Raw genomic sequence first — 10,998 nt, 5'->3', positions numbered from 1 at the left:
ACACACTACAGTATTCTACAGTAACTTCCCCAAGTTCTGCAGCAGTATTATGGTGCAATGCAGGAGTCTGGACAATTACTACTGTAGATTATGGCAGTACAGTACTTTTTATTATATGGGATATTATCTTTGTGAATGGAGATGGGACCTCAACCAAAATCCTCAGGGCAAGCATCCTCGTTCCAAAAGGTGACCTGTGGCTCTGCACTTCATGACTGGCTCTATTTAAAATAGGCAAAACTGAAAGTTCATGCATGGAGGGGGGGTGCATATTTTGTGGCTAGGGTCCCTATGGAGTGGTGACTGTAGGGGCAAAAGAGGGTGCCCCGTGAAGGTACTGTTCCCGTGCAGTTTTGGAGAGGAAAAGCCCTGTGCTACATGTCAGCTGAGGATGGGGGGGCGGAGGGTCAGGTTTGGCCTGAACTGTGCTCCTCCGCTGGGCTCTCTCTGGGGGCCTGTGTGCTGAGGCCGGGGGTGGGGGTTGCACACCAAAGGCAGGGCGGTTTGCTGGGCCTCAGGCCCCCCACACCTTGCTCAGCCTTGGGCATTGTTTGCACACCTCGTCCCTTCTGCTTCCGGAGGCAGCGCCGGGGATGATTTGCTGCAGATGACATCAGCTGTGGATGCTGGAACAGCGGCAGCAGCAACGCGCCGGGATGTGCCGGGTCCCCCCCTCCTCCCCGGGTCCCAGCCCTGCACCGTCTCGGTATAAAAGCGCCGCCGCCTCCCCGCCCGCCCTCACTCGCCTGCTGCCCGCAGCCCGGCACCACTCGGCAGCTCCGCGCCGAGGAGGGAGGCACCGCTGGAGATAATCCTTTCCCTCCCTCCCTCCCACCCCGAGCAGCAGCAAGAGGAGGAGAGGGGCTGGCAGGATGGCGACCGTGGTGGTGGAAGCGGACCCGGACCCGTCTTGTAGCATCCCCAACCCCGCGTCCCCCTCGCCCAGCCTCTCGCACCGCTTCCTCGACAGCAAATTCTACCTGCTGGTGGTCATCGGCGAGCTCGTGACCGAGGAGCACCTGAAGCGAGCCATCGGCAACATCGAGCGAGGTAAGCTGCCCGGCCCGCCCCCGAAAACAGCCCTGCTGCTGCGGGTGGGAGGCACGGGGACAACCACAGGTTGCACAGAAGTCCTTGCTGTTGTCTCCTCTCCCCCTTTTATCGGCCATAAATGCCCCCGGCTCGGCACCCGCCCTTGGCTCCTCACCGCCTGCCACGAGCGGGGCTGCAGCTCGCAGCGTCCGGCGCCAGGAGTCAAGATGTTGCCTTCATTAACCCACAAGGAAAAAAGAATCTGATGCAACCACTCCCTTTGCTCGGAGGGGGAAAATCCTCTGCTCCGAGCTGCAGCGCAGCGCCAACAGTTGGCAACGGGGCTAGCCCAGCCCAACCCAGACAGGCTTCAGCCTCCTCGGCTGGCTGACACGCGCCTTGCAGGGGTCGGGAGGGTAGCCTGGGTTGGAACCGGCGGAGGGATGCAGCTGTGGTTCCTGAAGCGGTTTTGGTGGTTCAGTTTGGCGCATGGGAGGGAGAATTTTCCTCTTAGCTCAAGGAGCGCCCCACCTTGCGTGTCTTCATTGCCCTTTTTACCATTTCAGAAGGAAAACTGGGGAAAGCCAAACAGAAATCTCTGCCTGCTGGAGAGGGGGCTTCTTATTTTCTGCCCTTTTCCTTTACCCCCCTCGGACCTACAGCCTCCTAGGTGTCACTCCTAGGTGTCTATCGAGAATGTGCAGACATAAAGGACGGGGGACAAAGACTGCAGGAATCTGATCTTTGTGTCCAAGCCAATGTTAATCTAGTAGTTTAGGTGCAGTATCATGAGACATACATGGCTATTAAATCCATAAAGCAGCAACAGCAGCAGCGATGAAGGAGGAGACTCCTTCTATATCGCATTGGCTTCCCTCACACAAAGATCTGCAGTTGTTGGTTTTTGCTGCACCCACGTAGCCTGGCTGAGACATAAGGAAGGAGAAGGTGAACGGGTGAGACAACAGACCTCTCCCTCCACTGCAACTGATCTGGGCCCTCCCCAACTATTCTTGCTTCTCTGTGTCCCCCCGCCATTGTTACTGCGCTGTGCTAGTGGTTTTTTCTGCAGAGGTCGTTCCGGTCTTCTGCAGCAGCAGTAATGCCTCCCTCGCTTTCTCTATTCCCCTCTTGGTGCTGCTGGAGTCTGTCTGCCCAGAGATACCGGCTCGTGGGCGTGGTGCAGTCCGCACTGCGGTCCCTATGGCAGCCCATAGCGGACAAAGGGCGTTCACATAGCCAAGAAAAAATACATTTTAAACAGTTATTTTTAAAAAAACAAACTGCATTTCCTTACTGCAAAATAAAATCCAAGGGATTTGGGGAGTCGTAGTTCTGAATAGCAAGGAACCCCTGAGCAGGATCTCAGCTGCTTCTATTGTTTCTAACTTTTAGCAATAAGAATTTTTTTTGCTTTAGAGAATTTTACAGAAATAGATTTTATAGAAGAAAAACAACAAAGATTTAAGTGATTAAAATGTAAATATCTGAACATTCACTCTCATAATCCTTACATTATCCAGCTACAGGCTGCTGCTATGACTCAGAGTATTTTTGCTATATATATTTTTTTAAAAGTCACAGCTCCATCAAAATATAAGTGAAAATCACTATTTTCTTAATCAGTCCTTGAGATTGTTTCTAAATAATAGATTTCAGTGAATTGGAAAATGCTGTGATTGCACAATATTGATATGCAGTACAAATAAAATCATTACTAGATGCATAGTTTATTAAGCTACATTACCAATGTTTTTGTAACAAATGTGATTTGTTTTATTTTTTGGGCTGATGAGGGTAGAGATTTCAGAAAATGTCCATTGTCAGAGAGAGATCTTTAAACAGTGAATTGGTTACCGTTCCTGGTTTATAGGTGTGGTTCAGCAGTCCCAATAGGACTTCAATTGTCTCTTCCTATTGTTGCTTCAAAACCCACCATCTGTTTTACTTCATTATTTTTTTCCAAATTTATTTTTTACTCCTTTCTGATTAAGGATTAGCTAATCACAGCTAACCACCTTTTAAAATGACCTTTTTTATAGTTATAGCTGCCATTGTCTTCTAGTGAAAACTGCTAATGCTGTTGCTCTGCTCTGTAATTTAGAGTGACTTGGTCATTGTATTTTCCTAATTTTACCCAAGTTTTGATCGAGTTAAAGCTGCATTGGCTGCATTTTTAAATAAAATTATTAATAATTAATAGAGCAAACGGATGTGTCTTCTGCCCTCAAGACGTCTGATGTCATCCTTCCTCAAGAAATCCTCTTCAGGCTCTTGAAGCTTCTGCTGTGTAATTCCTGCTGTACAGTTTCCATTGCTGCCACCTAAACTCACCAAGCATAGCAGCTTTTAAAATTTTAGATATTTATAAGCAACCCTGTGGGCTGTCTACTCAAACTGTTGGATTAGAAGTCCCCTCTCTCCTGCAGGTGGCAGATGATCTGATTAGGAATTCAACTACTGGAGATATCACTGATCTGATATTCAGCTGCTTTGTTCTGGATTAACACACTGGGGGAGTCTGTAGCTATATATTTATGGAGTAAATATGGGCTTGATGAACCTCTTCTTTTCTGAGGAAAGCTCATTACTATCTGGAAAAAATAGTCCATTCCAAAACCATCCATTCTCAACAAGGCCTTCAAGAGTTCAGCGTCCCTGTTAACTCTTCTTCTTTGCTGTCTTATCTGGCATGTCTTTTGAGCATCATCATTGAAGATTGTGGATTCTTCTACAGTACTGAAGAGAAACAGAATCAGAGAAGATATTATCTGATAATTTACATCAGTGGTTTGGTCTTACGCAGCCTGGATGATTGCAGATTTAGTTGCCTTAAATTTTATGAAGAGAGGGTTTCTTGTTTTGAGTTTGCCAACTGTATTTTTAAATTCTGAAATATCTCTTTCTGTATAACTACTTGTTTTGAAATGGCAGTCTTCTAGTGGTCTAGGGTTGCCTTCTGATGTGTCAAAAATGGCTTCAAGATCTATCCACAGACTAAGGCTTGTGGGTGTGCCCATTCTGCTGTATAATTAGTCCAGGGGCTAGCGGCATCTGTATTCCTAATATCCCGGAAAGAAGTAATGATCCTAGTTCCATTGTACTTCCACTGACTGCATGCATAACAATACATATATTTATCTTTAAATTGTCCATGGTTTATAGTTCGAGATTTATCTCCATCTCACTTAAACCTGATATTATCACTTTTACATTTGAAATATGGTGTTTATATCAGAAATGCTGAATCATGGACCTTCAAGTACAGAAAATGCTCTGTAAGATAAAGAAAATAATTACATATCATTTTAAGCTTATTTTCTTGAATCTTCTGTTTTGCACATTGACAGGCTGAGCGATCTGGCTCTGTTCCAGTATTGTATTGTAGAATCTCAATCTAGGCATAAATCTGCACTCTATACATTTGCATCAAAAGGATGTCCATGTACCGAATGATGGCAGGACAGACACTATGTACCTACAACATCACTGAATCAACGTCTGTGTTGCTTTAATAGGTCTACCAAATGCCTGTAGTCTATCCCTAAACAACACCATTGCTCATCATTCAGGGTTTGCTATTATAGGTCAATGTTGTCTGGAGCTTGCCTGAGTTTAGAACTTGTTTAATCACCATTGTTTAGCTTCATGATCTATGGTCAGTGTACATTTACAAAAAGCATTTCTCTGGTGTGCTACTTATCTGGATGATGTTTGATGCTGGGTATAATATCTTTAAGATTATTCTTGATTTGAAGTATTTGACACATGGAAATAATTAAATATGAACACTGTTACTGTGGTGTATTTAATTCCCAAATTCACTCACCAAAAAATGCACTGCATGACCGAGAAGTTTCTAGCAAATGAAGATAGGAAGACTCCTAGAAGAGGGTGACCTCTGGTGCCTACATACAAAGATGTTACAATTCAAGTAGCGAGAGAGTCCCTCTATAGTTCAACTAAGTAATTTAGTTAGGGAATTATTTTAATAAACTATTATGAAATGTATGGAAAATTGTATATTTCTAAAACTTATCTTTTAAAAATTGTTTAAAAATTTCAGTTAATTAATAAAGTGACATACCCCAATATCAGGCACATTGATAGTCTGGCTGAAAAGTTATCATAAAGACACTTATGAAAAATCCTCAAAAGTAGCTACTCTCTATGTGCCTTGTGGACCTGCTGCAGAATGAACATTCCTATTATGTCATTGGTGGCACAAAGTAGCTTTTGGATCAAAATAGCAAGCTAAGAGTTAAATCATCTCCTCCCCTGCAAAATCACATGGAAATGGGAGAAATAAACCTGTATTTCAACAGATTTGAAGCTGCCAAAAGCATTAGATGGATTTTCTCTCTATAGCAAAGGCCTCTGGAGTGGGCAGGGGGCAAGGCTCTTGAAATGCAGATCCTCAAACTTGTATGGGGAATCCAGTCATCAAACCTATTGATCTCAGGCCAACCATGCAGAGTGCTGAACTGTCTCTGTGACTTCTCTTTCTTTTCATCCCTACCATCCAGTGTGCCTCCCCAAGGAGTCAAGCTAGGACTAGTTTTTTTTTTTTTTTCTTTCCCCTTGAGGGAGAAGAAAGTGGGAAATAGTGCTGCTAGTTTGAGCATTAACTCCTAAGTCATGTTGGAATTTCCAGAGGAAATGCCAAGGGATGGTACCATATTGAGTGGCTGCCCTCACCCTTACTCTATCTCCTCCAACTGGATCCTCCCTCCCCAAATACTGCAGAGCCCCAACTCCACAGTTGCATGACAGGACATGTACAGAAAAGAAGGAAAAGCCAGAGAGACAAGTCAGCTTATGGGAATGGGAAGAGGCAGATACCATTATAGGCTCTGCTGCTTTCCCTCTGCCCATCCACTTGCCATCCAGCTTGGCTAGTTTGTGCTTGTCTAATCACCACATCCCAGCAGAAGAGGATGAACATTTACATTTATTTTCAGAGTGGTGTGAGTGCCTGTACCTTATTGGAGAATAACTGCCTGCACACTTTTTCACTTTTTAAAAAATAAAGAATTTTTGAGTTGTAGAAAAATACAAAACATTCCAGACCATTTCATTCATTTCATATTTGGTTTTCTCATTCCTGTGATATTTAAACTGGTAACTTTATTCCCCCCTCCCAACTATAATCTTTTAAAAATATTTATTATAGAAACATAAGTTTCAGTGCCTTACATGTGTCAAGAATCTCCCTCTTTAAATAATTGAGAAAAGAAACTGGACAGCAAAGTAGTAGTACTGTTTCCAAGTTAAATTAAATTTAAGAGAGGAGATCAAGTAGTATATTTTATGTTTCAGAGAGACAGAATTTTGACACTTTTTGAACAAAGGGAATAAAGTAACAATTTATATTTTCACTTTAAGTGAGATGGCTCATTGCTAGCATAACAGCTCTTCATTAAGAGATGTGCCAATTTAATACTTAAAGTATTGGGACTATAATAAATGTAAGCTGATGTCATTTTTTCTCTCATGGAAGCAAACACAATGATCTTGTAATGTGTCTAAAATATTCCCCTGAATAATTTAGTTTTATGCAATTCAGTAGCTAATGATCAGTAAAAACTATGTATTATTATGTTGCAAGTCAGTTTGGGGGCATATAATATCAATAAATATGTCATGATGCTGCAGAATCAACAAGCAATTCTCAGATTGCAGGAGCCACCACTTTTTAGCACCAATGAACTGACTTCCCCTCATTTCTCACTGACCACTGTCTTCAATGGTGTCGGAATGTTCAGTATCATACAAGATTGAGCTATACAGTGAGTGCAAATGAACAAAATAGCTGTCAAATGTGTGGATATGAGAGAGAGAAAGGATGGGACATAGGCAGGCTTTGGAATGGAGAAATATTTAACTCTGATGAATGAGAATCCAAAATATTCAGTTGAAAACTTTCAGACCACACATGTTAAATATGAATACATATTGTGTTTTGACTTGTAGGAATCCGATCATGGGACACAAATCTGATTGAATGCAACTTAGACCAAGAACTGAAACTTTTTGTGTCTCGCCATTCAGCTCGGTTTTCTCCTGAAGTTCGAGGTAAGTGTTCTTTTTAGTTTTGACCAGTGTTTGGCATAGCTTAAAAAAAAAAAAAGTAACCAAAAAACACCCCAAATCTCCAAAACGAAAAAACTACTGCATAACTCAGCTTAGTTTTTAGTCTCTGACACAGTATGATTTTCTCTATTTAAAGAAAAAGCTTCAGACATTATATTCTTTTGTCAAAATATTCAAATATCTGATGTAATATATTTGATAGTACTTTGTAAGGTAAGCCAACTAAAACCTGTGCTTTAGTTATGTTGCATGTTCAACGCTATGTTCAACTTCATTCCATATTGATATTTGGGTGCTACTAAAGTTTAGGCAATACTCATTATTTGAATGAGTGGTTGTTTTCCTTAAGGTAAAGTGACAGATAAACAGCTCTGGAGACTGGAGGTCTTTTATCAGAATAGGCACAGCACAATCCCAACAATGTGTCTTGATCCTGAATTGGATGGACTACTTCTAGAGAGGGAGGAGGGGTGGTTCATTCTCTAAAATCGTTCACTCATGGTTCTCTCTGAGAGTAAGTCTGTAACAAAAGGTGGAGGTTTGTGTCATGGAAATGTGTTCACAAGAAACTGGATTTAGCCTATCAACTCCTGCTGAACAGGTCACCAAAGAGCTATTAAAAGGTAGTAACTTTTGGTCACTACTTACTTGGGCTGGAATTGAACTGATAACTGAAAGATGAAAAACTCTGTAGCCCTGTAACAGTTCTCTGCCCCATCCATTTCCTTACTTATGGCACATTTTGGGAAAGAAAGAGTAAGAAGTTTTTGCTTTCTCATGAAGTTCAAGTATTTCTTTGCATCAGAGCAGGCTCTGTTCAGCAAATTACTATCTTGGGGCACTTACTTTAAACAAGGTTACACCCCATCCCTCAGTTAATGAAAAGGGTTTTCAGCTGCCAGAAACCACAGATCCCCTGAGATCTACATAAAACTCAGGGGAATCCAGTAGAAGACATGTGCCTCAGCACCAGTTCCACAGAATGGAATATTGTAATTTAAAGATTAATACAATTTTCAGCCGATTCCCCATAGTTGGTTGGGGAGGGGGAGAGGGCCCGGCTCCCCTTTAATCTCAAGTCCACCCCTTCTTCACACAGCACCTCAAACTGTTTTGGAGGGCCTTCTGTGGCATTTAGGTATGATGGAGGGGCACTGCTACAGAAATGACCCCTGACCACCCCTTTGTTATACAGAGAGGGAGGACTATATATGGACGTGCAGGGGAATGCATGTGATCTGGCTTACTTTGGGATTCATTGTTCAGTCAAGTCAATTTCTTTTCCCTCTACAAGTCAGTTTTTTCTTTTCCCCTATTTTGACTACACTATGACTACACCTGAACTGCTAATTTTGCAGTATGATAAAGCCCTTCAGAATTGGTATAATCCCTGTTCTGTGAACATGGCTTGTATAGTGTTGTGTCTGAGTGGCTCAGATAGAATTTTCCACTCCCGTGCTTTGAATGGTTGAGGGAATACTTTTCTTCCACTTTCATGGGAACTGTGGACTTTTATGGGAGGCATGAAACCTAAATCTTCTCTTCTGACTTCTCGGAAAGCCTGCTTTTCATATGAGGATTTGTTCCAATAAAAATTAATTTTACAGTTTGTTGTGAATCATACAGAATTAACTTCTGTCATTTCATGGGAATCTGATGATTGGTAAGTTTTCTAACTTTTTTTTTTTTTAAAAACAAATCTTGAGTTTAGGCATGTGCACAATCAACCTTAGATGTTAATTAATACTATACAGTCTTCTCAAAGGAATGTAGGTTGTTTTCACTGGTGAAATATTTGGGATGTAAGTGTAACAACTAATGCAGCATAATATTGACTAAATAACATTAAAATTACTGGTCATGAGCATGGAGGGATGGTTATGAAATGCTGCTACTGCAGATTCCTAGAATCAGTATCACAAATTGTAACAAAGAGATTCTGATGATTCTTGTCTTGCAGTATTCACTCTGTCATCTTGGATAACACACTGGAGCTTTTTCTATAACTTCGTGCAGTATTAGTTACAACAGCATTTGTCTCTAATAAACAGACTGGTGACCAAATGTGCATAGACTTTGCCAGATTTAGAAAACCAAAATTTTTTTGACTTTTCCCCTTGGCCTGTGAAACAGCAGAACAAATTCAAAAAAATATGAACGTCTAGGTCCTGGTCTTGCCATCGTTGACTTTCATGGAAGCGGGATCAAATCCAAAGTACATATCTTGCAATTTGGTTTAAATTCATTGATCATGAACCAAATTCAGCTGCTTAGTCACACAAGTTTCCCTTTTGTTGCTTTGAGAGTACTTAGATGAGTAAGACTAGCAGGATTTGACCCTGAGGGTGGAACTATACATTACACCTAAATTTAATTTGTAAATGTCTAATTTAAGATTTCAGCTAAAAAATTCTATGCCTTTATTTTAGCAGAAACATGACCGTGCATTTCAGATTTTCAGCAAGTGCAGTTAAATGGCTTAACTTGGGACATTATTTTTTGATAGGTTTACATGAATTAAAACCAAGCAAATCCTCTGATATCATTTAAATAAAAGAAATAAGATTATACACTCTATTTTTCAATGGAAAGATTATAAAATCATCTAGGAAATATTCTCTAGGAATTGTATTTTTAGCTGCCTTTTTTGTCTAGACAGCCTGTTTAGTCTGTCATTGTGTAGAATTACAGCTTAATTGTATGTGACTTGAATTCATCACCATCTCTATGACAAACAGTATAAATGTGTATTCTAGCATTGCTCAGTCTTTAAACAATAAGACACAAAAATCTATGTTCAAAGGCATTAAAGAATCTGTCTTAAACCTGAAAAAGTGAGGAAATTCAGAAGTGAAGCTGGCACTCTAGGTCAAATTCTACCCTCAGATGCTTGTATAAGACTCCCATTGATCTCAGTGAGATCCCGCTTCACAGAACTGACGGCAAAATATTGGTCTCTATCCTCAGTGCCTTGGTACTGAACCCATGTGAGACTCCATTGTGCTTTCCATTTTGTTCCATAAAAAGGAAGCCTTTTTTGGAGCCCTTTTTGCATAAAATGTCAAAGTAACTGATTTCTGTTGAAATTTCTGAGCCTGGATTGAAATTTAAATTAACATTAATTTCACAACAGAGTTAACATTTTGTCTTAAGTGCAAAACCGAATAAATTTCTCCTCATCTTGAAAAATCCAGGTAGCTAAGACCCATGTTCAGTAAAACAAATATACAATAGTCATCATGGGGAAAAAAAAAAATCAACCTGATGAGATTCCAGTAGGGCCCATCATATGTAAGATGGGGGTATAGTTAAATAACAAATGTCACCCTTAATTTTGAAATTCCCTGCTTTTGCCTGTTTAAAACCAAGCCCTTAGTGTGATCCAAACATAAAACCAAATAAACTTTTTGGGGTAGGCACTGTCTTTACTAATGTTTGCATAGAGCTTAGCATAATGGGGTCCTCCACCTGGTGGAGGCCCTCTAAGTGCTACCACAATATAAATGTGTAACAATAATTTTGTGCAGTCCCTGCATGGCTGCACAGTGACAGAGGCAAGAGAAATAAGTTTCCCCACATCTTTCACAGCAATTCAAGGGCTACGCAAAGCAACAATGCAAACAGGGTATGTTACTCCAAAAGAGGGTATGACGGAGGTGGGGTCACACTCATAAGGTGCAAGGAGAGGCACTGAAGAGAATATGCCTCTCCTGAGCATCCTTACTTTTTACATTTGTATATCTGAGGAATGAGTTAATTTGAGGCCTAATTTTGCTCCCACTGCAGTGCATAACAAAACTCCCATTGATATCAATGGGAGTAGAATTAAGTCTCAACATAGTTTCTTAAATGTTATAAAAGAATAAATTCACT

At 41.1% G+C, this 10,998-nt stretch overlaps 1 protein-coding gene across 2 annotated transcripts in view; it reads left to right on the top strand.

The window, feature by feature from the left end:
* The first annotated feature begins 276 nt into the window (after nt 1–276).
* Nucleotides 277–10,998, top strand: part of MAP1B (microtubule associated protein 1B) — a 120,665-nt gene continuing 109,943 nt past the window's right edge. Inside the window, exons 1-2 of one of the 2 annotated variants that reach the window (XM_008167501.4) lie at nt 277–1,050; nt 7,006–7,107. In XM_008167501.4, the coding sequence (XP_008165723.3) occupies nt 873–1,050; nt 7,006–7,107 (280 nt within the window). In that variant the 5' untranslated portion in view covers nt 277–872. Of the gene's footprint in view, nt 1,051–1,295; nt 1,989–7,005; nt 7,108–10,998 lie in introns of those variants that run through there. The other variant, XM_065550135.1, reaches the window with a different exon arrangement.

This window comes from Chrysemys picta, chromosome 6 (assembly GCF_011386835.1).
Source record: "Chrysemys picta bellii isolate R12L10 chromosome 6, ASM1138683v2, whole genome shotgun sequence".
In the NCBI taxonomy this organism is placed as follows: domain Eukaryota; kingdom Metazoa; phylum Chordata; order Testudines; family Emydidae; genus Chrysemys; species Chrysemys picta.
Note: the sequence above shows the minus strand (reverse complement) of the source record. Positions and strands in the feature narration are given on the sequence as shown.